This window comes from Eleutherodactylus coqui, chromosome 6, assembly GCF_035609145.1.
Source record: "Eleutherodactylus coqui strain aEleCoq1 chromosome 6, aEleCoq1.hap1, whole genome shotgun sequence".
Taxonomy (NCBI): domain Eukaryota; kingdom Metazoa; phylum Chordata; class Amphibia; order Anura; family Eleutherodactylidae; genus Eleutherodactylus; species Eleutherodactylus coqui.
Window position 1 is genome coordinate 142,164,532 of NC_089842.1, and position 27,139 is coordinate 142,191,670.

General features: G+C 43.9%; 1 protein-coding gene across 7 annotated transcripts in view; it reads left to right on the forward strand.

Moving 5' to 3' along the window:
• Positions 1–27,139, forward strand: part of CNOT3 (CCR4-NOT transcription complex subunit 3) — a 57,204-nt gene that overhangs the window by 26,254 nt on the left and 3,811 nt on the right. For 4 of the 7 annotated variants that reach the window (XM_066607775.1, XM_066607777.1, XM_066607774.1 and 1 more), the window contains 12 exons: positions 531–605; positions 831–920; positions 2,601–2,729; positions 3,634–3,729; positions 7,227–7,449; positions 12,785–12,918; positions 13,446–13,505; positions 15,129–15,245; positions 16,539–16,869; positions 21,582–21,687; positions 22,323–22,503; positions 26,806–26,905. In XM_066607775.1, coding sequence (XP_066463872.1) covers positions 531–605; positions 831–920; positions 2,601–2,729; positions 3,634–3,729; positions 7,227–7,449; positions 12,785–12,918; positions 13,446–13,505; positions 15,129–15,245; positions 16,539–16,869; positions 21,582–21,687; positions 22,323–22,503; positions 26,806–26,905 — 1,642 coding nt within the window. The remainder of the gene's footprint in view (positions 1–530; positions 606–830; positions 921–2,600; positions 2,730–3,633; positions 3,730–7,226; positions 7,450–12,784; positions 12,919–13,445; positions 13,506–15,128; positions 15,246–16,538; positions 16,870–21,581; positions 21,688–22,322; positions 22,504–26,805; positions 26,906–27,139) is intronic. The other 3 variants (XM_066607778.1, XM_066607779.1, XM_066607780.1) reach the window with 3 other exon arrangements.

Sequence of the window (27,139 nt, forward strand, 5' to 3'; positions counted from 1 at the left end):
ATTTGAACTTTTATAACTTAATAATAAAATAATAAAACTTTATTGATCTCTTTTTTACTTTCTTTTAAGCCCCCCTGGGGAACTACAACATGTGACACTTTGATCTCTCCTGCAGTATGACGTAATGCTATAGCATTACGCCATACTGCAATTTGATAGGCAGTCTATCAAGCCGCCCCACGGGGATGGCTTGATAGGCAGTCTCCTAAGGTAGCCCTGGGGCCTTTCAGGTCCTGGCTGCCATGACACCTGCACGGCTCCCCCGATCTTACCGATGTTCGGGGGATTTAAATGCCGCTGTCAGAATTGACAGCGGCATTTAAAGGGTTAATAGCCGATTGCAGCTATTGCCCGCGGGTGTCAGCTGTAATAAACAGCACGTATGAAGAGAGGTCGCCCCGCGACCTCTCTTCATACATACCCTGACACTCCAGGACGTACCCTTACGTTAAGCGGGTAATATCTGTAATACTGGTGGTTGTTGTTTTTTGGGGGGTTTTTTAAAGATTTTTTTTTCCCCTTTATTATAGTTACACAACGCTGCAAATGCCAACCAGAAAGAAAAATATGAAGCTGACTTGAAGAAGGAGATTAAGAAGTTACAGGTTGGTTCACTGTACTCAGTAGATTGAAGCATTTGTCCCATCACTTACAAAGTATGCACACACCTGTATTGTTGATTTATCTTTGCAGAGATTCAGATGTACCCTGTGGTGTTTCACTGATGTCACTAACATCAGATGAATGTTGTGGAGCAGATTGTAGCGTTACTACTTGCATACTTTCAATGTCATCTTCTGAACAATTCTGTGCTTCTAAACCTATTACAGAGATTGCGGGACCAAATAAAGACATGGGTTGCATCCAATGAGATCAAAGACAAGAGGCAGCTTATTGAAAATCGAAAACTAATAGAAACGGTAAAGAAAAGTGATGGTGTAAATCAAGCTGTCTAGTGGGTTGTGTCTTTCTTTTTCTTAAAGAACCTTAATTATTCATGCAGTATTGAGATTGAGGAGGGGCGGTACGTCAAGTAAATAGTCAGGGCTTTAGACGGGCAAAGCACCTGATATTGCACCATATAATATGTCTATTCAGTTGTGTTTTAGATATCTGTAAAGACAGCAGGTTTGGAGTCTGGAATCCTTGACAGCTGGCTGTTATTGCTGGTGAAAATTGCTGCTAGCCGTAGATACAGTCTTTCCTTTACTGAGTTGGGAAAGCCCCTTTATGGGATGTCCATGTAGACAGGGGTTGCCTTGATAAAGACCGTACATTGGGTGGAATTCATCAAGGGTTTTGAATCACCTTTTTGGTATTTAAAATAAAATTATTGTGAATCTCAGCACATTTCATACTGTCCACGGGCGTAGCGATATCCCACAGCAGAGATCCGCCGCAGGAGCCGCTGCTGGGGAGCAGGTGAGAGCTGACTGTTCTCCGCGCTAAGCCTATCTGACAGATAGGCTCACCGCGGAGCATCACGGCAGATCCCAGCATGCTGCGATTTAAAACTGATGAGCAGAGAATCGCTAGGATTCACGACTTGTGGACAGCAGGGCTGCACTTTCCATAGTAGTCGCTGGAAACGCAGTGAAGAATCGCCAGTGGACAGGAGGCCTTAGTCAAACATTTGTGAATTTTAAGCCTCTTGATACTTTTCAAAAGTGGATACAAAAGGGAGCAGTGTTCTGTAAAAAAGGGCTGGAGGGAGAGGGGCCTCTGTGGCACAACAAAGTTAATATAACTTGAGCTAGACATTGGCGCAAATTATAGCACATATGAACGCCTACTCATGGCAGACGTAGATTTCAATTTCAGGTGCAGTGACAGCCAAAGATGCACCAAATCTATTAATGGGCATACACCTCTTAATAGATTTCAGTAGAAGGAGAGGGTATGATTGGTAAGGTTAATTGTTCGGATGTAGTCCAGCTCACAAAGACATTTGCACGTTGCGTTTCATTTGTAGTTTGCAGTACAGGTCAATAACTTGGCCTTCAGCATAGTCTGATAGTCTGAAGCAGGGTTTGACACCTTCACACTTTTACCTACTGTAAAAAATTTTTTTTTACTTCATCCTAGTAAAGTACCCTTGCAATACACACCATAGTCACATGTAGTGGTGTACTGGCAGGGCACACCTGACACATTAGCTGTTTGCATATCTAAGTCATGATGTGTATTTCCTTTGGCTCTGATATATTGCTGTGGCAAACAATTATCTGCATTTTTTTTTTTGCCGCGCCTGTCAATCCTCTTGGAAATGTATGAAATTGACAATTATGTGTTGCCATTCCCAACTGGTAGCACCGACTTGTCAATTTATTCATACATTTTTAGGAGAAATAATGGGAACAGCATGTAGAGTTCTAAGATGATATGATCCAGAATTGTTAATTCATGGGGAATGCAAGTATTTACTATAAAAGACTTGTCAGGAGAGGTGACTGGTCCTCTTTTTAATATCAGACTTTTATTCCAACCATATTGTTGGTGATTAGACATATTTTCTGTTACCTCCTAAGCTGAATGATCTGTGGCTTAAATTCTTCAGTATTTTGTTTTACTGCTGCTGTAAGCTTTCTCCTTTCTTACAGCAAATGGAAAGGTTCAAAGTGGTGGAACGTGAAACAAAGACTAAAGCGTACTCTAAGGAAGGTCTTGGTCTTGCCCAGAAGGTTGACCCAGCGCAGAAGGAGAAGGAAGAGGTTGGACAGTGGTTAACGGTAAGAATCCATAGTAATGAAACTAAGGGCTCATTCACGGAGCTTCTGTGGCACCACCCAAATCTGCCATGGCTCTGTATCCTAGAAATATAGGCACTATGTGTGGAAGCTATGATGTCTTCTCACAATACCATATTCCACATAGCCCTGTAATGCGGCAGGCTCTTCCTGAGCCAATCAGTCTTGTAATGTTTTTCACTGTAACGATATTGATCAATAAAGGGGCTGAATATTTTAATTTATCTTCAATTTTAGGAATGATTCTTTTTCTATTATATAAAATTCGGACTATTGTGAATATGGTTTGTCTATTGCTGGGCTTTTTATCTTAATGGTACCTGATTAAAAGTTGTAATTTTAGCATGTAATCTATATTGATTGAAAAAAATCATTTAAGGCATGTCCTCATTCAACAATTTTCCATTGGTTGAAACCGTAACATAAACTTATTGTTTCTCTTCTGACTCTTGTTAACAATTACTATTATATGTACAAAACTAGGACTCCCTAGCATGGCCTGATAGTGTGTGGCATGCTTGGAGTTGGAGGCGCTGCTGTGTGATTTATCATCTTCTATATCTCAAGGGTTAGGGCTCACTCAAATGAGCGTATTTTGGCTACATAATACGCTGTACGCAGCAAATACGCGTGTGACATGCATATTGACTGTGTATTTTATACACCTATAGATTATACTGGTGCGTATCCCGCTACAAAATGGGGCGTGCCGCATCTTTTAATTTTTTTTCCCCTTATACACATAATATGCGAGTGTGAAAAACACAGGCCTGAATGGCCCAATGTAAATCAATAGGGTTTTAGCTCTGCGTATTACAAAGCCAAAATACACTCATGTGAGTGAGCCCTAAAGGACTAAAGTAGAGTTTTTATCTCTCCTTCACAGAACACAATTGACACCTTGAACATGGGTGTGGATCAGTTCGAAAGTGAGGTGGAGTCTTTGTCGGTACAAACGCGGAAAAAGAAAGGAGACAAAGATGTAAGTTCACTTGATAGAATAAACTAAAAAGATGAGCTAAGATAAAAGCTGCTTTACAGCGAACAGTGAAATATTTTACAATAGAACGATGAACATTACTTTCTTGGCCATTTCATTGGGAAATCAAAAACCATGAGTATAGGCTGCAGCCGCTTGGAGGATTGACACGAAGAAAAAAAGATGACTCTTCCGTGCAGCGCATTTAAACTAAAAGTCTTGCTGCCGGCTTGCAGGCTTCTCATCCACTTCACCTCCCATGGGAAGCGCTGAGCGAGGAGTATTTACACAGGATGAGAAGCCAGCAAACAGAGTATGTTTTAAACTAACTGAAAAGTCGGCTTAAACAACTGCAAACGACAAGTGAGCAATTTTTTTTTTTTCCCCCTCTTTCCGCATTCACACTGAACAATTATCACTCAAATGTGTTCTTTTGAACGAATTGTGAGCAATAATCATTACGTGTAAATGGGCCTTTACTCCTGGGTGTTGCTGGCAGCTCCTAATGGAGTACGCAGCTTTGCTGCCTAGTCCCTGGCGCTGCTGGCAGGCAACTCCTAATCAGACCCTGGCTTCATGGCTTGTTCCCTGCTGCTGAGGATTGGCTCCCTCCTGTTTCTTAATCTTGCGATGTATCTTCTACCTCCAGAGTGCACTCTTTAATGTGCTTACCTCCGGGATGAAGTCCAAACTTAGGCCCTGTCTTTTGCAGCGTAGTTCCAGAACTAGATTGCAACTACCACAGTACACTCCTTGACTCTGCCACGGGGAAGGGGGGACATCATCTTTCTCTTGAGAAGCAGCTTCTTTTGCCTGCAATCGTTCTCTTAGCACTGCCCCCTCTCCTTATAGTCGGTGGGCAATCTTTTTTACAGCACTAGGCCATCAGGGGTCTTCCTCCTTTACAGCCCTATGCCATCCCACAACAGTCCCTGGCCTTCCGCTGCACCCACCAATATAGTCCCTAGAACATGGAAGTAATCTCTGCATGTTCCTATTACGATTGCACCTGTAGCTGCAGGAAGTGATGTCTCTGTCCTCGTTGGCTTCATCAGCTCAGTGACACACTCGTGTACTCCACCGGGCGCATCACGGGCAGCTGCACCAATACTTCTGTACTGAGCATAGAAGCGACGCTACTAAGAGTGCAGTTTACCCACCTCCATAGGAGGAGTAATTCTACTATGAGACTGCAGCTAACGCCCCTTTTAACGCCCCTAGCCAACTAAAAGAACATGGCCGTCCGCAATATCCAGCAGCCTCTTAATGACTGTGACTCGCGTTCCATCATCCTGACCTTCTGTGTTTGAGAGCGGATAGGAGAAGGGCTGATGCTCAACCATTCTGTCCATTAGCACAGTCCAACTGGAAGGTCATGGTCAACATTGATTCATCAATACTCTTCCCTCAATCTATTCCTAGGTCCCTTCAGGTAGCGGTCTTCCCCAAGTGGAGTATGTCCTTTTCTTTCCTCTCTGGAGCAAATGGCCTAGCCTGCTCTCCAAACCAGTTTGTCAGTTTCTGCATAGTGGGTCCACTTTCCTTTTGATCCTTCGGGGTCGTTCCTCCCTTTCATCTCTGTAGTGCTGTTCAACCTCACTGCACAGCAAAATTGTTGCAAGGGATGTAGCTTGTATCCACCGCTGGTCAGAATGCCTTGCCTCAGCAATATCTGCTTCTAAATTTCTGGAATAGACATCAGATCACTGGCTCCTCGGGTTGAGAACAACTGTCAGAGAGATGGCTCACCATATAGTTGTTCTTGCTCATTTCTGAAAGTATTGGGCACCACAGATATGCATTTTTGGTCTCTCAGCAATACCACAAGTTACCTTGGCTTGTCACTGGGACCTGCGGCCTATTATCAGTTGTGACGGTCCCTCTGTTAATCTCAGGAGTGGATGCTCAGGAAGATCAAAGCATGACAATATCTTGTTACAATGTCCCAGGATTGACTGACATGCTCATAGATGCTGTGACTCTTGTTGTAGTCGATCCCTGGCACCACCTAACTCGTCCAGATTTGTTCCTTTAAGGTTCTCCTGTGTTTTTTTTTTTTCTTTTTTTTTAACTTTATAGAGAGCTAGAAGTTATTTGGTCTAGGTGAGCCAGACTACAGTATAGGTGGAGAATATAGCGTCTTCACCACATATGCAGTTTCTTCTGTGACTGGAAGATCTATGTCTGGGGTGAGGACCCCAGCAGAACTGCCCCATGGTCTCTCCTTCTGTAGCCTGGAGCTTGCTGAAGGGTCTGGTCCTCATCCTGCCCATTTTCTAGGTCACATGTCTAATCCCTTGTCCAAAGGGTTGCATCCTTGGTTCCTCTTTGCAGGCCTCCATTGATCCCTTCTGGACCTGGACCTGTTTCTTAGGTTGCTCTCCAGCCTTCCTGGTTTCTCACCATCCTGTGAGTTAGTGTGTGACGGCTCTCTCTCCTTTTTTTTTTCCTCTGTGTTTCCTTCTCAAGATATTTGGGTGTGTGCCTGGTGCCTTTTATTTCTTACACAGGCCTCCTCCACCTTTCACTTCCACATCAGATGTGTTGCCCCCTCTGTCTATTATTACTCTCATCCTATGGAGTGTCACTCCCGCAACTTGGATTTCAGGTGGACTATCACTTTTGTCACCTCTTTGCCTTCGGGCGCTGGCCCATCATTGTCCTAAAGGGATGGTATAGGTGGGTGCTGGCTTTACAAGCAACCATATCCTGCTGATCAGCTGTTTTTTACAAGGCATTCTGCATGAAGGAATGGGATCCCCCTTCCTGGATGGTGGTGGATGACCCAGGTAGTGGTCATCACTCTGGCCTCTTGGGGGCTCAGAAATACTATCTGGTTTGTTCATCTCAACCTCTCCACATTACACAGGGTGTACATTTTTGCATTAGTAGATGCGGGCTTGAATCACCAAGTGCATTTAACAGTGGTGGTTCAGACATCCTTTTTGTCTTCTTTCCACCCCAGGGACAGTTTTAGGACTCCCCATGGTTTGTGTCCCCCCAATGAAATGACTTAAGAAAAGTGGATTTTTGTACTTGCTGTAAAATCTTTCTCGTAGTCGTCATTGCGGGACACAGTACCCACCCATTGTTCTGGGTTATGTTGCCTCTTGGCAGTGTTTCTCATATTTTTCTGGTTATCCTGCTTCTATTACTTCCTCCTTCTACTGCTAAAATACAAACAGATTAGCTCAGTGTCTGTAGGCCTGAGGATAGCTAGAACTCCTCCCCCCCGCTGTCCTGCCTCCTAGTGGCAGCAGTCTATACATGGTTTCTGTGTTCCCCAATGAAGAATACAAAAGAGATTTTTCGTTAAGTACACAAATCCTCCTTTTCTTGTCTTCCCATGTGGACAGCAGCAAATTGTTCGTTCTTTTTGATGTCTTTTGGAACTTGTATCATGAATGGCTTTTGAGATGACATGAACACTAGAGGAAGGGTATTTACGTTTGTTGTGTGCGTTCTTTTCTTTCTGCCGCACGCTTCGTGTCTAATATTAGCAGAAGCAGGACCGGATCGAGGGACTGAAGAAGCACATAGAGAAGCATCGGTACCACATACGAATGCTGGAAACCATACTGCGGATGTTGGACAATGATTCGATCAACGTAGATGCAATCAGGAAGATTAAAGACGATGTAGAATACTATGTGGACTCTTCACAAGACCCAGACTTTGAAGAGAACGAGTTTTTGTATGATGACCTTGATTTAGAAGACATTCGTAAGTGGCTTCACAAGATAACGTGGCGATTTGTCCTCATGCCTAATTCATACTGTTTGTTTTATATATCTAAAATAATGGCAGCACAAATGACAAATCAACATATCGCACATTAGGGGTGCTTTCACATGGGATGAACTTCTGGCGTTCTTTTCCGTAGATTTTAGGTGCAGAATTACATCTTTTGTGTGTTAGGTATTTTTTTTTCCCCCATCGACATGGATATATAAGGGCTTGTTTTTTGTGTCATAAACTGTCGTTTTTATTGGTACAATTTTTAAGGTACATATAATGTATTGTAAAACTTTTTTTTTTTTGAAGAGCAGAGAAAAGACAGTCTGCCATTGTTTTTTTTTTTTTCCCGTTACTGTTACAAAAAAAAACGTTAAAAAAAAACCTTTTCTTTTGGGAATTTTTTTATTTTCCTTGACGGAGCTCTCTGAGGGCTTGATTTTTGAGTGATAAGCTGCAGCTTTTTTTGGTACCGTTTTGCGGTACTTAAATCTTTTGATCACATTTACTGCATTGTTTGGGAGGCAAAATGAATAAAATAAGCATTTTGCCTTCATTTTCTTTATTTGCAGTATAAATAGTGGGTTCAATTTATTGTACAGGTCATTACGGTTATGATACCAAATATGTGGAATTTTTTAAATCTCTTATTTTTTTTTTATATATAAGGAAAAGTACACTACTTTTATTTATTTTTTACATTTTTTTTTATGTCTCTGTAGAGGACTTGAACCATAATAGCTATGATTGCTATAATAATGCATTGCAGTACTTCCGTACTGCAATGCCTTATTGCTCAGAATAGCGATCATAGGACATGGCAGGCCCCGATACGATGACGTTACAGAGAGGGTGCGCTCCTTATGTAAACCCTTTGAGCTCCTCATGCTCCAAAAGTCCTGCAGAATAAGTTGGCGCTATACAAATAAAGATTATTATTACATATACATTGATTGTGGCATGTAGAAGGTTAACAGAGGGGATTGCTTATCTATGCCTGCTGTTGCTATCTGCAGGATGGTGCGGGTTCACTTCTGAGCCCGCGCCACCCACAGGACATACGTTTACATCTTGTTGCGTTAAGTACCACCCTGCCAAGACATAAACTTAAGTCCTGTTGCGTTAGCGTGTTAACCCCTTAATGCTATAGCACGTACAGTTACTTTCCTGCAGATACGGGGTATGTGTGAAGGGGTATCGTGGGGCGATCCAGCACTATACATCGCTGTTCCTCGCTGTTTCTTACAGCCGACACCCTCCTGCAACAGCTACGATAAGCAGCGCCGCTCATTGGAGCCGTTAAACCTTTAAATGCCGTCGTCAATTCTGAAAGTGGCATTTAAATGCACCGACCGATGTTCGCGGGTCCCGCACTGCCTCCTGCAATAAAATAGCAGGTTGCCATGGCAGCCGTGGGCCTTCTGAAAGGCCCCAGGGCTGTCATTGCAAATTGCCTATCAAGCCCATGCCTGTGGCATGGCTTGATAAATTGCCTGTCAGATCGCGGTATAAAGCATAGCAGGTTCTCATTTCCTATGGGGACTAAAAAGTTAAGTTTTTTTTTTTTTTTACATTGCCATATTTATAATAAAATCTAAATAATAAAGTACAGATTTTCTATCACTGCGTCCGTAAAAGTCTGATCTGTCAAAGTAACGCATTATTTACCCCGCACAGTGAACGGTGAAACCTCATTCAATAGCATCCTCTGCATTAACCCCTTGAGTGGCAGGTTTCCTACCACCCTGTCGTGCCCACCAGGGCAGGTTTTTTAAAATGGTCTAATCATTGAATTTCAACTAGTTTTGCAGTTGCGTCTCAAGAGCCATAACTTTTTCATTTTTCCATTGACATGGCCATATAAGGGCTTGTTTTTTGCGGGACAAGTTGTGATTTTTTAAACAGGGGGGAGGAAAAAAAGAAATGGGGAAAAAAGAAAAAAAGGGGCCATGTCATTAAGGGGTTAAATAATGTATTAACTTCCTTCTCTGGGTCATTACGACGCACATGGATACCATGTGTGATTGTATTTTTGATTTTTTACAAAGTAAAGGGAGACAAGTGTTTTTTTTTATTTTTTTAATAATTTTTTAACTTTTTTTTTTTTACATTTTTTTTAAAATTTTTTATTTTTTTTTGTCCCTTTAGGGGACTTCCACAGGGACCCATCAGGACCCCTGATCACATTCCAGGGGTCCGATGGTGACAGCCCTTTACATGCTGCAGTCACATAGACTGCAGCATGTAAAGGGTTAACACAGCAGAGATCGGAGGTTTTCTCTGATCTCTGCTGTAAGAGCTAGTACCTAGCTGTCCTCTGACAGCCAAGCACTAGCTCTCCCTGCCACAGAGACCATCGGCTTGCTTCTGACAAGCCGATGGTCTCTATGGCAACCTGTAAACAAAGCAGGAGGTTGCCGACATGTCGGCAATGTCTTCTGCTGGTTTTTCAAAGCCCTTGCTTTGTTCTCTGTGGGATTGTGCTGGCAGAGCACACTGCCACAGCTTGTGGCATTGTGCTCTGCAGCTCCCATAGTGATACATAGCCCGGAAATCTTCCGGGCTATGTTGCTATGAGCAGTGGAGCTCGTCACGGAACTTTTCCGGGCGTGCCACTCAAGGGGTTAAACCAGTTGGGGGGGCTTCATCCATTGCCACCCATGGGGGCTTTCAAAGAGTTATCATTGTAGCCAGGGTTTGAGTGAAGGCCCACAAGTCTACCGTGTTAGTATGTCGGAGGCAATGTAGAAGTATTGCAGTGAATTGTATAAGAGATTGCAAGTTCAAGTACGACTAGTGGACTTTAAAGCTAAAGTATTAAAAAAAAACCTTTTTCCCATTTATTATGCAAGAGCAAAACTAAGCAGTAAAAGACTAAACATAATTGGGTGTGCCGCATCCTTAGGCCATGTTCACATGGGGTGGATTTGCTTCAGATTTTCTGTGTGGACTCTTCACAGGGAAAATCTGTGGCATTTACAATAGCAGGAAAGCGGATGAGATTTTCAACATCTCATTCACACACTGCGAAAAAATCTGCACAAAATCCATGCGGAAACTGACACGTGGTTTGGAATTTAGGTCTGCAGCTTGTCCATCTTAGCACTGGATACACTGCAGAATCCACCTTGTGTCAAAGTGGTTTTCAGCCCCGTGACTTTTACAGATAAGGCACATCGATTTTTTTTTTTTGTTTTACGTTTTTCACTTGTAAAGAGAAAAAAAAACAGTTGTCTGAAAATCACCTTGGCAAGCCATGTAAAACCCATGCAGAATTCACACTGCGTTTTTCCAGCAGTTAAAATGCACATCGAAAAATGCTGTACAACTGCGGTTCCCCATGCCGGTTTCACAAGTCTTTTATAGAAAACGTCAAAGACTAATTTGGTATCTAATTGGGTACTAAACTAACTTGAATTGTAGAGTTGCCACAGCTGTGTGGACACAAGTCAGCAAGTTGGCTCGGTTTTCACGCTGAGCCAATATACGTCGTCCTCATCTGCAGGGGGGGGGGGGGGGGGGTGGAAGAGCCAGGAGCAGGAACTGAGCTCCTGCCTCCTCTCCGCCCCTCTGCACTATTTGCAATGAAAGGAGGTGGGATGGGGTGGGGCTAAGTTCTGAGAATTAGCCCTGCCCCCTTTCCGCCTCTCCCCATTGCAAATAGTGCAGAGGGGCGGAGAGGAGGCAGAGGGGGCGGGAGCTCAGTTCCTGCTCCTGGCTCGAACGATCTACGTGGGGGGGTCGTAACTGTCGACGACGCACGCATGCGTGCCCTTTATCGTAGCATAAATGTACTATGCCTATAATCTTCCCAGGAGTGTACTCAACAACTTCCCAAAGTTTCATGGCGATCGGATGAATGGTGTAGTAGCGCATAAAGGACAAACAGACACGCAGACAGACACGCATACATTCAATTTTATATATATAGACTAGCTTACCCGTCGCGCGTTGCTGCGAAGAAAGACAGGCATACATACATTCGTTTTTATATATCTAGATAACAACCAATCACAGCGCAGGGTTTTTATGTTACCTCAGTGGTATAATGTATAACAACCAATCGCAGCGCAGCTTACATGTTACCTCAGCTTTATAATATATAACACCCAATCACAGTGCAGCTTTCATGTTACCTCAGCAGTAAGAGAAATAACAACCAATCACAGCGCAACTTTTATTCTGCCTCAGCAATATAAAAAATAGCAACCAATCACAGCGCAGCATTCATTTTACCTCAGTGGTATAATATATAGCAACCAATCACAGCACAGCTTTCATGTTGCCTCAGCAGTATAAGAAATGGCAACCAATCACAGCGCAGCTTTTATTTTACCTCAGCATTCTCAATATGCAGCAATTGTCTTGCGAAACGTTCGGCGGATGCATCATTTTCTGGTTGAACACTCTTCCCGTTGCTCGTAATGCCTTTTGTTTTTGTGCTTGAGATGGAAATCAAATGATATTTGTCTGGGAGGCATAACTGTCGACGACGCTCGCACGCGCGCCACCTATCGTAGGATAGTTGTACTATGCCTATAATCTTCCCAGGAGTGTACTCAACAACTTCCCAAAGTTTCATGGCGATTGGATGAATGGTGTAGTAGCGCATAAAGGACAGACAGACATTCATTTTTATATATATAGATGACATCAGGAAGTGAGAGAATTAGATTCCGTACGTAAAATTTGGACGCTAATTCTTTGGCGCTTAGAATTGAATAATGGAGTTGGGACCCATTAGCTTTTCCTATTTATGATATAATCAATGCTCGTGCCAAATTACATCGGGAAGTGAGAGAATTAGATTCCGTATGTAAAATTTGGACGCTAATTCTTTTGCGCTTAAAATTGAATAATCGAGTTGGGACCCATTAACTTTTCCTATTTATGACATAATCAATGCTCGTGCCAAATTTCAAGTTTCTATGACATTGGGAAGTGAGAAAATTAGTGGCAATGATGGAAATCGAACGATCTACGTGGGGGGGGGGGCGCGTAACTGTTGACGACGCTCGCACGCGCGCCATTTATCATAGCATAAATGTACTATGCCTATAATGTTCCCAGGAGTGTACTCAACAACTTCCCAAAGTTTCATGGCGATCAGATGAATGGTGTAGTAGCGCATAAAGGACAGACAGACACGCAGACAGACACGCATACATTCAATTTTATATATATAGATTATGTGCATGGAGGCTGGCGTTTCCAGGCAGGTCTGAGTCCAGTAGACATCTAGGGTTTACTCACAGTACTTATTTTTATTTTCTTGATTCATCTGTTTGATATTGTTATGTGGCCTGCTTTTATCCTCTTCCAGCACAGGCGCTGGCAGCTACTTCCCCACCAAGCCACAGTCACATGGAGGATGAAATCTTCAACCAGTCTAGCAGCACTCCCACGTCCACAACATCAAGCTCTCCTATTCCACCAAGTCCTGCTAATTGCACCACAGTAAGTTTCTTTATCTGTTCACTTTTAACCATTAAATGCAGATCACATCCTGAGGCCTCTTTCACACGAGCGCAGTTTTAGCACATTAGAGGCACGTAAAAAGATTGCATCTATTTGAAACAATGGTTTCCTATAAAAGCGTTCACATAAAGGAATTTTAGATGCGCAAAATACTTGCACCTAACAAAGATGGGACATGCGACTGTAATGCTGTCATCTAAGGTCCGTAGTCTGTGATAAGATAGAACCTGACCTATCTTTGGTGTGTGATGTGTGGGAGTCTCCATAGACTCCTATGGGATAACACATCATGCAGCTCCCGATCATGTGAACGGGCGACTTTTACAGCTAATTAAGCTTGAGACTTAATAGCTGGACATCGCCCATTCACGCGATCTTTAGTTTAGTATAGCCGCGATCTTTTCACATGCCTACACTGCGCTAAAACCACGCTCGTCTGAACAAGCCTAGAATTACACATTTTGTAGCTCTATTACTTAATTCTTCTAATTGTTTGAATTTTGTAGGAAAACTCTGAAGATGACAAGAAAATCAGAGGCAGGTCTACGGACAGTGAAGTCAGTCAGGTGAATTGGATAGTCACATTACTGGTCATTTCATGTCCATATAATGTCTTGGGTCCAGTTTATTCTTTGCATTTTGGTTAAGACCTAATTTACACTTGTATACTTTATATCAGTATTTGGATGCCAAAACCTGGAGTGGAACATAAAATTTATGGAAATACAACGGAAAGATTTATGCATTTGCTGGACCCACTGCTGGTTCTGGCTTACACTTCTGGCAAAAATACACAAGTGTGCATTAGGGTGGCCCTTATTTTTTAACTTTCTAAAAATGTAGCCTTCTGTCTCCTGTCCAGCGGAATATGCGCGACACGCGCATGCGCCATCCTCACTTTTTTTTAATATCCTGCTCTCCCGTGGATCCGTAGCACATCCACAATGACCGCTGTGGCTGTGCCGTGGATATGACGGCTTCCATTGACTTCAATGGAAGCCATCGCTGCGGGATCCGCAGAAAAATGAAGCATGCTGAAATTTCTTTCCGCACGTGCAGTCCGCACGCCAGGAAAAAAAAAATCGCATCCGCATTCATTAATGCATCCCTATGGGCTTCTAGATCAGTGGATCTTCCGCACGGGAGACGCGCGTATTTTATATATAAAATCTGCTGTGAACATTGGGCCTAAGAAGAAAAAAAGAAAATGGTCGAGATAGGGAAGAGTATACTGCATTTGAACAGAATTAATCATTGCGTAATACGTATTACTATGTTCCAACTTCAAGGCGTTTGAGGGTCGCCTAGCAGTTATCCGATTTGAGCTGAAGTTTTGTACAGCTTGTTTTTTTGTTTTTTTTTTGTTGATTGGAAAAGAATTAGGGGGTGGGAGCAGCAAAAGTTTGACTTTCGGAAAATGACCTATAGCTAAGGGCCAACCTAGTGTGCATGCAAGACTCATAAAGCATTGCATTATAGTTTTCCTTCCTGTACGCCTTTGTCTAGAATATTGTGCAGAAAAACTGCACCAAAACTGCAATGTGTGAGCTGGACTTTAACGCCATCCTTTTTATACGAATTTCTTTCACTATTTGGCACAATACTGGGACACTAAGCGTTTAGGAATAAGCTTTTTTTTTCTGAAGGTATGTTTTCTCGAGTAGTTTCAGTCAGGAATTCCCAACAGTTTTTCTTTTTTTCCTTTCCCCTACACATTATGTAAAATTACTGACTTTTTTTTACACAATGTCAAAAAGGCATGGACCACTCCAATAAACATCCCCAAAGTATGTAGTGAGACAAATAATATTTTTAAGCAATTTTAAGTGTGCTGCAGCTTGCCTTACGTAGCATGTATTTCCATAGGACAGCATTTATGGCAATCTACCTGGTTGCCTCTTTTTACTTTTCATATACCGGTAGTTTAGCTAAAAGTATCAGAGTAAAGATGGCTCAATTTTCAGCAGAACATTTCGTCTGAGAACTGGTGCCCTCATATCACTAACATTTCTAGTTGTGTATTTGCACACGCCATGCAAGTTGTGTGTTTTGGTTTTTTTTCTTTTTTATATAAAATGTAGCTAAAGAAATGGTTCCATATTTTTTATACTACAGAGATAAGCACAGAAATCTTTAAGTTTCAATGTACAAAAAAAGCAACCTCCATTTATGTGTCAATCTTATTGTAGAGGGGTATTTCCACCTGGGACACTTATGTCCTATCTACAGAATATGGCTGTCAGATGCAGTTGCCACCTCCTGAAGCACGCACCCCTACGGAGAATGGTGGTTCCCTGACCCGAATGGTAAGGTTGTCTCCAGACATTGCTTCCTGGTGGAGAACGAAGAGTGACTTTTGTGGTAGTTTTGGAAAAAACTGAACAGTTAGCCATCTCTCCATTCTCCACCTGGATGTGGCAGCTATTTCACTGAAGGTCGGAGGGCCCTCATTCTTCACATAGATGCAGCTCCCACCTTTTGAAAGTGGCACCTATAAGATATTTATCCTGTGAATGCACTAGAAATGTCTAAAGTGGGAATGCCTATTTAATATTTCTATATGACTCATACAAAGGCTACAATAGAAATAAATAGTATAGAGTATAAGTTGTGTATAAACACACTTTCAACACTTGAAGGATATATAGCCAAAATTGTTAGTGCCATGTTTGCTGGCAGACCTTAGCTGAAATGATTTTCATATCTGTGGAGCCTGTGTATAGTTTTGCTGCTTAGAATGAATATCCAGTCCTGGACAAAAGATGGCTGCATCGCTTCTCTGACTACCTGATACTGCATTTGCTTTAGTATGCATCATAAGTCTAGGACATTACACGATATATTATTTTCCCAGTGCTGCCCATATGGCCTCATGCCCACGGCCAGGTCGTATTCCACCTGCGAAAAATATCACAGTGGAATCGGACCCCCCCCCCCCCTTCCCCCAAGAGACCCTATGCTCACCTCTCCAGATCTGCCACGAGTGTCTCGCCCGGCAAGCCAGCGCGCTGGGCTGTGGGGAGGATTCTCACGGTACTTCTGCATAGCTCACAGTGGAAGTATCGCAGGACGGACGGCTTCCATTGACTACAATGGAAGCCATCCGCGCGATTTTCTGCACAGAATAGAACATGCTGCGGTTCTCCCATGAGCGGAAAATCACAGTTTATTTCTTCTCATGGACATGGGAGAACCGTTTACCACAGCATGTCTATGGACTGACCTTGCTGCGAATTCTGCAGCGATAACAGTCCATAGGCATTAGTCCTATGAGCAGCACTGGCCAGTCAAAGCAGCATGCAGTGTCTTAGACTACCGATGCATATTAATACACAGTGTGCATCAAGTAGTCAAAGAAGCGATGTGACCATCTTTGTTTGTCCATGACTGGAGGATCGCTTTAAACTAATTGTAAAAGTTACTCCCAGGATCCTTTCCTCCACTGTAAGGTGTATTGTGCCACTAGGTCTATATTCTTTGTGGTTTTTTTTCTTTTGCAGAACTGCATTTCAGTTCATGCAGGGAATTTTGTCCTACTCCTAGCATTGCAGAGTATATGTATGTTTCCTTAAAGTGTAGCAGGGTTTTTCCTTTTTTAGTCACCAGCAAAGAACGGTTCTAAAAGTATCCATAACAACCATCATCCGCAGTCCCCTGCAGTGACGCCAAGTTACCAAATAGGAAGCAGTTCCAGCACGTCATCTCTCGGAAATGGGCCGGGTACAAACAGTAATGGAGCGGTATCAAACAGCAGCAGTACGAGCAGTAACAGCAGCATCAACAGCAAAAACAACCCATCGAGTGGACACACGTCTGGTACACCTACGCCTTATGCACAGGCAGTGGCTCCTCCTCCATCTAGTACAAATACATCACAGCCGAGGCCTCCCAGTGCCCAGCAAAATACAAGCAAACAAAATGGAGCAACAAGTAAGTCGAGCTCATTCTGTTTATTTTCAGTGTAGATTTGCCACCCTGGCATTAAATATGTGATATGTCAGCATGTATTATTGGATAGCGGCACCAGCATAAATACATTTGTATGGTTTTGGTTTTAGAAATATTTGCTATTCATGTTTTGTCTCCCAGGATTTGCAGCTTGCATTCAAGTCCATGCAGTTTTTTCATTACCAACCTTTTAATGCAATTTTGTAAAACTTGATTTACATTCATTATATCCTTGTACCTCTGGTGTGGAATCTGCACTAAAAGTACAAAGTTGCGTGTAGAAAAGGCAATGTGGCTACTCATATGACTAGCAAGTCAACACTGGAAAATCTTGAGCAGCAAAAAATGCACCAAATGCTCTGTTTTTTGTTTTAGAAATGCTGCAGATTTGCAGCAGACTTCAACCTTTGCATTGCAAAGAATAAAATCCACAACATAAATACACATGCTGCAGATTTAAAATCCGCACTGAATGTGTTTCCTTATGGATTTTTTTTCTTTTGCCCCCATAGCATGCGGAAAAGATTTATTTACATCTGATCCACTTCGCTGCTCTGATTAATGCTGCAGGATTTTCCCTCTGGACATGACCTTAAGTGACATGCCGCTTCTTCACATGGAAACACTGGTTTCCACATTGGGATTCCACACACTGAATTTTGCCCATCAACTGTGCTAAATTCACGCATGGATCCACAGAAAAAGATGCCGATTTTGCTGTGGATTTTGAGGCGCAATTCACATGGAAAGCTCTCATACAGGCACTTTTTACTGCGATTAGTGTGCTAATCGCAGTACGACTCTCCCATTGATTTCAATGGATCCTCGCAGACCTGCGCTTGAATGTGGCGTTGTTAACGTCAAGATTTTCAAGCACTGTCTGCTCTATCTTTGTACATTTTTTTAACGCAAGCCATCATCGCTGTGGAAAATGCCAATTAGAATTGCGGTAAAACGCAGCTTAAAACAGTTTGAAACGCAGCGTTTTACCAACGCCATGTGATAGAGCGGCCTTAGGGTATGTTCACACGTAGTGGAAGTGCTGTGGATCAGGAGCATAGCTAAAGGCTTAGGGGCCTGGTGGAAAAGTTCAGCTTGTCCCCATCCCAGACATGTACCGGTACCTATACCTAAACTGTGCTGCATACAGCTGCAAAATGAATTTGCATACATGATCTAGTCCCTTGGCATAAGCTTTCCAATATGACTCCTTTCCTAGACTACATGAAACATACCTTTTTACGCCTTCAAGGTATGTTCACATGCAACATAAAATCTGCAGCGTTTACAGTGAAAGCCATGTGGATGAGATTTTAGCAAGAAACTGGGTGGAATTAACATGCAACAGACTTTAAATCTGCAGCGTTTCTCTTAGTTTCCTCTGGAATTCACTCCCTTCAATATCAGTAGGGTGACTGCTGTAAATTTGCATCACCACCTGCAGCGGATTTGTCCTGAATGTGTATCAAAATCCGCTGAGGACGATACACCATGTGTTGACATACCATTAAGGTCGCCTGTCCACGGGGGAGGTGGGTGGAGCACTGTCAGGACTCCGCAATGAGCCTATCTAATTGATGGGCTCACCGCGATTTTAATCACGCTAGCGTGGAATCGCTATAATTCTCGTGGGCGTCTGGCTGCGCTTTCCATGATTATCCTATGGAAAGCGTGTCATTTATTGCTGCTATGACATTTCGTCCATGGACAGGCAGCCTAGAGGGGTTTTCCAGGATCTATCTTTATCTATCTTTATCTATCTTTATCTATCTATCCATCTATCCCTTATTTTTTTTACCTTTTTCAAAATCCAGTTCCATGTACAGCCCCAACTTAATAAATAAATGCACCTGCCTTCCCCATTGCTCATCTTGTTGGCACCCAGTCCCTGCTCTCCTAGGTGCAGATTAATGGCATCCTAACACCAGGTTATGTGACTGCTGCAGCAATCACATGGTCCTGCTGTAAGTGACTACCTCACTGGCTCGCTGCACCTGGAAGTGGGAATCTGGCATCTTCAGAATGGGGAAGGAAAATATCTCCTATGATATTGAAGACTGAGCTAACTTTTTGGAGAAAATGTCCCCAGATGACCCCTTTTGAGGTATTTTGAGGCAGCACTCATATGGCTTGTGTTTTTTTGGTTTTGTCATGACCACCATCAAACTTCTGCCAAATCAAACCAAACCACAGAATTTTTGCTGAGGTTTAGTCATACAAAAAATGGTCTGACCGCACAATCTGAATAAACTCTGCAAAGTGCAGCCTGATATTTGCTTTGAGTTTATAATGAATTTTAAATCATGCTTACCGTATGCCACATTCTTCTTTGGATTTCCTTTGTGCCAAAAGGAAAAAATAAAAATAAATTCGCTTGCATTGTACTGTACTTTATTGTGGAATTTCAGTGCACATTCTGCAGCCAAAATTCTGCAACAATTTTGTGATGTGAACTCTCCAGTCGGCTGCACACGAATGGGTCCAAATGTGGAATTCGACCCTGTGCCCAGCCGGTGATCCCGCGTACCTGTCCTTTTCTGTGTTGCGTATGGTCCAGACGACTTGCCGTCAGACATGCACTGTACAGATTTTTCGCTAGGCGACCTTTCTGCAATGTCCATTGAGGAAGGGCTGCGGTTCGGACAGCTTCCATTGACTTCAATGGAAGCCATCTGCGTGGAATCCACTCAAAAATGCTGCATTTTGGTTTTTGTTTTCCGCTCGTGTAGGAAAAAACGCTCTTCCATGCTATGGAAGATATTTGCAGCGGAACCCAGAGGCAGACGCCTGCTCTGGATTCCGCAATTTAAATCCGGGTGTGGGCAGCCGGCCTCCATAAGTCAAAAATAAACTAGTACATGCGCTGCATTTTTTTTCTTTTTTTTTTTTTAAATTTTAGCGCTTTTCCTCACTTTTCAGTGCGTTTTGAACATTTTATGTTTCAGATAGATAGAAAGCCACTAACCAAAAAGATGCACAAAATGAACGCTACTAAAAGCAATGTTTCTCGTGCATGTAAGGGCTGTTTCAGACGACCGTATATTGGCCAGGTATTCACGCCGGCCAATATACAGCATCTCTGTCTGCAGGGGGAGGAGGCTGGAAGAGCCGGGAGCAGTGCTCTGAGCTCCTGCCCCCTCTCTGCCTCCTCTCCAGCCCCTCTCCGCCCCTCTGCACGATTTGCAATGAGGAGGCGGGATGGGGCCAAGTTTCTGGAAATTAGCTCCGCCCCGTCCAGCCTCCCCCATTGAAAATAGTGCAGAGGGGCAGAGAGGGGGCGGGAGCTCAGAGCACTGCTCCCAGCTCTTCCAACCTCCTTCCCCTGCAGACAGAGACGCCGTATAACGGTCGGCGTGAATACCTGGCCAATATACGGTTGTCTAAAACAGCCCTAAGGCTGGGTTCACACAGGGCGGATTTGCCGCGGTTTGCTGTTGCATATCCACACTGCGGCAAAACTGCTGCGTTTGCAGTGCAATGCAGCACAAATGAGTTTTGGTAAAAAGCTGTTCTCACAGGGCAGATTTTTTTCACACAGCCGCAGTGCGGAAATGCAACTGCAGCGCGGTTTTCAAAGATTCAGCATGTCCATTCTACTGTCTTTTCCGCAGCGCTTTTTTGTCCATAGACCTCTATGGACGCAGCAAAATCCGCACCAAAATACGCTGCAAAAAGTAAAAAACGCTTGGCGGCCTGTAGTGAGCGCCACATTGCTGGTCAGGTGATGTGGAAGTGCTATTACCTGATCAACAGTGCTCACAGGCCACTGGGATGCGCTGACGGCATGAAGACTTTGGAGGTGAGGAGGAGCGTTGTACCTTCTCAAAATGGCTGCAAATACGTAGCTTATATCGAGTCGAAATCCGCAGCATTCGCATCCCGTGGGAAACGTGCACATGGGCTGAATTCACACAGACGTATTTGTGCACTCTTCTATCCCCCCCTCCCCCCCCACTGCAGACCAGGACACCGCATATCGGCTCGGCGTGAAAACCGAGCCGACATACGGTCGTCTAAATAAGCCCTTAGGCTGGGTTCACGTGGGGCGGATTCCTGACAGAAATCCCCCGGTTTGGCCGCAGCAAAAACCGCGAGATTTCCGCCGGGAGAACCGCTGTTTCAAAACCCGTGGCGGTTTTGAAGCTGCCCGGCCGCTTGCTCTTCCGCTGCGCCGGGCGCTCCCATAGAGGAGAGCGCGGCCGCAGCGGGAAAAAAAATTAAATGAACATGCTGCGGTCGGCAAATCCACGCAACAGCGGCGGCTTCTGCCGGCTTAGCCACAGCGTATTTGCCGTCCCGTGTGGACGAGATTTCTGAGAAATCTCGTCCACATGGCTGGCTAATCCCAGGCTTAGCGGCTGCATGCGGATTTGCCGCGGCGAAATTCCGCACGGAATTTCCGCGGCAAATCCGCCCCGTGTGAACCCAGCCTTATTTAAAAGCTGCAGTGTCTGCATGCTGAAGCAGTTTTCGACTAATTGGGCATATATGATTAGAGGACACACCCTTCAAGCACAGGTTGAAATGGTCAGCTTAATGAGCAGAGGTGTCTCTTAAACTGTCAGTGTTCATGGCTCAGTACTTGGCTGTCCTAACTGCAGGAGGGAGAATGTAACCTACATGTGTAACAAGTGGAAGAGGATGGAATCTTGCCACTTACAATGTATCCTGTTTGTCTGATTCTTCTTCTCCAGGTTATAGCTCTGTCGTAGCAGAAAATTCAGCGGATACTGCACTTAGTAACAGCAGTCAATCACAATCAAGCCAGTCTGTGATTCACAACCCACCAACCAGCACTGCGTGAGTACCACAAAAAGGCAGAAACTGTAACATAGGCTTTCTAGTTAGTGCAGAATCATTGTATCTGTATGTTGTAATGCTTGCTATCTATGGGCAATTGCATGCATTCTTTGCTGTTGCCTGTAAGGGTATGTTCATACTGGCCGTATTCATCTGCAGATAATCCACACTTGGGGCTCTGTCACACAGGCGCTGTCCCCGCACTGGATGGGAGCGCACAGAAAGCGCCTCTAGCTCTGTGGTGCACGCAAAGATAGGACCTGTCCCATCTTTGCTGCATGCTTTCCGTACACTCCTATGGGAGCTGGAAAGAATGCAGCCTGCACCTCGGATTGTGTGAACGGGCTACTTCAAGTAGCTTGAATTAGCCCGTTCACACGCTCTTTAGAGTAGTATAGTATAGCAGCGAGCTATGCACGCAGCTACACAGCGGGCAGACAGCACCTAAGAGCCCTTAAGGCGAGTTTTAGATAAGCGATTTGTAATACAAGCGTGTTAAATGTGACATTATGACTGTGTGTGTGTGTGTGTGTTTTCCCCCTTTTCTTTCTTGGAGGTGGGAGGGAGTATAGTCTTCAATAACACCTTCAATACTTTCACTGACTGTCCCTTGTGTTTTTATTTTCTTGTTATAGGAAAGAAACGAACAGTGTATCCCAACCAGCCAGCAGCAATAGTATCAGCACTGGGCCCAGCTTACTATTACCCTTAAATGTAAATCCTCCTAGTTCGCCGACACCCAGCTTCAGTGACCCTAAACCCAGCCAGCCACTACTAAACGGGCCGCCTCAGTTCAGCTCCGCACCGGAGATCAAGGTAAATAACTCTGCAACCTGCCCAATTTTCTATGGTTATCTGCATCCACTCAAATGTTGTAAAGTCTGCTGATCTGGTGGGTTGGACCTTGTGCAGCTAATTCTACAAATTAATGAAAAGCAACGGGGTTCTCTGGTAGTGAGAGCTAAGTTATGAGTCTACCATATTCACAAATCATTGCACACAATCCGCCACTCTAATACTTCACTGCCTCTGTACTAGCCTGTGTAGAAATGATGCTGCCACCACGTACATTTTAGTATTTTATTTTAAAAAGGCTGCATATTTATCTGCAGATGTATTTTAGTGAACCTATAATATGCTACTAAGGCCCAATGTCCACGGGCGGAGTCGAATTGTGGATGATCCACAGTTCAAGCCACCCATAGATAATCATGGGCACCTGCAGCTGAATTTAAGGATGCAGATTTGATTTGCTGACCTTTTTGGTCTGGAAAACAAATCGCAGCATGCTACATCTTGCTGCGGGTTCTTCAAGGACGGCTTCTATTGAAGTCAACGGAAGCCGTCCGATCCATGGCCCGCCCACAGCTGACACAGCAGAAGGGCCGCGGATCCCTCAGGAAGCAGGAGATTTTAAAATAAGACCCTGCATATGTGTGGCGGCGCTCCCTTTTTCATTCGCAGTGGAGAAGATGGAAGACCCGCACAGCCACGCAGAGGATCTTGACGGTTAAGTAATGTCCTCTTGCCGAGGGCAGGGTGGGATTCCGCTGCGGGCTCCTGCATGCAGAATCCGACCTGCCCTGGACATGAAACCTAAGAGTGCCTCCACACAGACGCTAAAATGCTGCATTTTTTTTGCTCTATGCGAGAGCGAGTAAAGAAGCAGATTTGTCTTTCAATGTTTTCATTTACATCTGCAATGTGTTCTCTGTCGTGATGCTGCGATAGAACATGCCACAATTTTTTGCCGTTTTAAACACTTGTGTCCATATGAAGCCATCATTTTGTTCGATTTGGGTAAAAAAAAAAACAGCGACGCACTTAAGACACGCTGCGTTTTTTGCCCGCCCAAAAATGCAAACGCCGTGTGGAGGCACCCTTAGGTAGTATAGTAACCCCCTAATGTCTTGTCAATCTTGGGCCCTAACGACCAACCCATTTTAGTGTCTGTTTTTTTTTTTTTTTTTTTTAACATTTTGAAGAGCCATGGCTTTTTAAAAAATTTAGGGAGGAGGAAAAAACAAATGACACAGTTTTTTTTTTTTTTTCCTCTTTTCATTTTCTTTTACTCTTTGCTGTATAAATAACATTCTTTTCTGGTTCAGCACAATTGCTAGGATACCAATTTTATACTCTTCCACCCCCACCCTCCCCTTTTCATAATAGTCCGACTACTCTCTAAATTGCAGTTAAATCAGTTGTTTAGTAACCTTAGTTGAAGTATAATACAATTAAGAACAACATGAAGCTGTTAAAGAAATCTGTGTAAAAGAAAATGTTTTTAAAAAAATTATACCAACTCCTGTAGACATGTAACTTCATAATCGTGCAACTATCAGCTGACCTATCAAAGTAGACCAACTAGCAACACCCAATAAAAGGCTTATTCAAAACTTTCCTGTACCCCTTTATGTAGAATGACTGACTGACTTCTTCTAATTGAAAAAGACAAAAAAGAAGAACCTGTGCAGTACACCCCAGAAGGGGAACTTACTGCAGGGGTTGTACACTAACTTGCTTTGTACTGAAGGATGTGATGAGACAGATTTGGAAAAGGTGTTGCTGTCCTAGTACATTGGTGGATTAATGGTCAGGTTAGTGGTGGATGTTGTAGAGGGCGGAGTCCGTGTTGTTGATTAAAAGGCTATATGCTGTATTTCTTGGCCTTGTCATTGAAGGACACAACAAAGACCTCGGCTAGAACTCCTGCCACTAGGTGGCAGAAACTGAGCAAAATAAGTTAGCTCCTCCTACCAGATATAATCCTCCAGCAGTCATTAAGCTAAACCAGTTTTAGCTTGGTGTCCACGGGAGGCTGACCTTCCACATCTTGAGTTCTTTGGCCCTTTTAGGGTTCACAGGGTGACAGAATCTCCCTACTAGTCTACTGAGAAAAGACATCAGGTTTGCTCTAACTCGCCTGCTGATTCCCTACCTCCCGAGGGCAAGGTGGCACGGAAGTTATAACTTTTCTGTAACCCGCCAGTGAAAATCCACTCTTAAATTCCCTGGGCTCCTCTTTCCCACAAAAGGGAGGTGAGGAATGACGGATTATGTTGGACATCAAGGCCACGGCATATGGCGCTTTCCCCTCCAGGGAAAGTAAGTATACCTGGCTAGCCTCTTTCTTCCCCCGCCTTTTCCTCCTTCCTCGGCTTACTGACAATGTTTGCACTGCCCCGCAGTCTGATCCAACCCAGTTAATGGGACTGCGTGTTGCTGCCTGTTCGGGGGTTGACCTCCCATAGATGGGTGGACTTATCTGGGCCACGTCACATTCCCAGGTAATTGCAACCACTTAGTCCCTGTGGTCTTTTCAGATGGTAGCGTCCATGTGATGAAGATTTGGGTGGGGCAGCTCACATTTCTGCATCCTTTTGTTCGTCATCCCTTCCATCCTGCCCTCATTACGTCACAGGGGAAGATGCTGTTCCATTCACATTTGCTCTAGAAAGGTGCTCGCCGATGATAAGTGATCACCTGCGGCCGTCACACTATTGGCTGCGGCTATTTCCAGGGTTGAGGCTTCCGTTACTGACTCGGACCTGACTCTGCTTTTTCATGCCTCTTCCACATCCGTGACACCATTTTTATTTGTGCCTTCTCTGCTACACAGCTCGGGTGGGCCTCCTGGACCCCAGTAAGACCTGCCCCATTCAGCTTTTCGCCACCCTAGCCCAGCTGTAGCTTCTCTGCCTGCCTCTGCCACAGTAGGCATATGTTGTAGTTAGGCATTTTCCCTTTCGACTCATGCAACTACAAAGTCTGATTCTAGGGGAGAATCCAGTTAGTCGTTGACGTGCTTTACACGAACCCGTTATCGCACCAAATTTTCGTGCAGTCAGCAGGAGCCATTGTGGAGATGCTGGTCAGGTCAGCCAGAGCCCAACTGAAGGGTCTGATTCTGAGGAATCGTTCCTACCAGAACGTATGCATGGCAAAACCAAGAAACCACTACGGTCTCCAAGGTTATACTCAGTTGCCTCCTTCCTCTACCCACTGCATCCCGCTCTGCAGTTCTTTCTAGGAATAGCTCCTGCTCCAAAGGCGAAATATCGAATTCTGACTCTTACTTTGATGAGGACCAGTCATGCAAAATCGCTGCCATGGTGGACAATCTCGGAGGCAGTTAAAGAGATATTCCACATGAAAGACCAAGAGTCGTCTTCAACTGCAGACATTCCCTACTTATGTGAAATTTGAGGATGGTTTGTTAGAGTGGTCTCTTTCGTCTAAGCATTTTCTCACCCCTAAACCTCTGAGGAATTGATTTAAAAAGTCAACCTCCCATGTCTCTCCTTTCCAAACTCGCTACTCTTGCCTAACCAGATACATAGTCTTCCAAGGACCAGCATGATAAGACTGGAATACTTTGCTGAATAATTCTCCTGCCGTATCCTGGGTTAGTAGGGCCTCATCTAAATGGGCGAAACAACTGCGTTGAGGCATCTTATCCAGTGCTCCCCAGGAGAAGTTGTCTGAACTTACTCTTGTGCTTGCCTGCCTGAGAGCTTAATTGTGAAGCCCCCTTGGATGCCGCCAGGCTCGTGCCTCTACGCTTTTCATGGCAATGTGTCGCATGTACCTGTCTCCTTCAGGTACACCATAAAATTTCTTTCTGAACCATATTCAATTTGTTGACTTCCCGTTCATCCTAGCGGCAGCTCCTAAAATGTTCACAAAGGTTCTGTCAGCTCCTTGTGGCGATCTCATATCTGGATGACCTAATGATCAAGGCACCACCCATCCAGGACCAATGTGGAGAGCCTCGAGATGGCGTTGGACACTCTCGGTTGCTTCGGGTGTATTATCACTTATTCAGAATCCAACCTGGCCCTATCACATCAGTTCACCTCGTTCTCAGCCTGTTCTTCGACATGGTTCAGGCGAAAGTGCAGCTTCCAAGGAACAAACTTTCACTTCTCCAGCAATAGGTCTGCTTTCTGCAGTCACAAACTCCCCTTTCCATTTAAGTGCCTTTCAGAAAATAGACTTTTTTTTTTCTTTTTTTTAATCGTCTAGGTTTTTTTTGTACAAGTCAAAAGTATACAAGGCATTCATGACAGAAAAAGGGATGTGTGTGATGGAGATATAATTTTTTTTTTTTCCCCTTAGGCACCAGAGCCTTTAAGTACACTGAAATCCATGGCAGAACGTGCAGCTATTGTACCCACCTTAGAAGACCCAGTTCCTGCTATTCATCTGGCTGAGCGAGGTAATTCACTACTAAAATCTTGCACCTGGATTTATTTATATTTTATTTTGGCAACATTTCGTTATGCTTTTCTAAATCTTCTATTTGTGGTCTAAATGGCATCTCTTGTCTTATTAAGCTTTGTAGCTGTGATAATGGATATAGCAAGAAAATGCTGCAATACTTTTTTTTTTTGTTTTGTTGTGTTTTTGTGTATATAAAAAAAAAAAACACAGAAACCATGAGGGAAAAGTT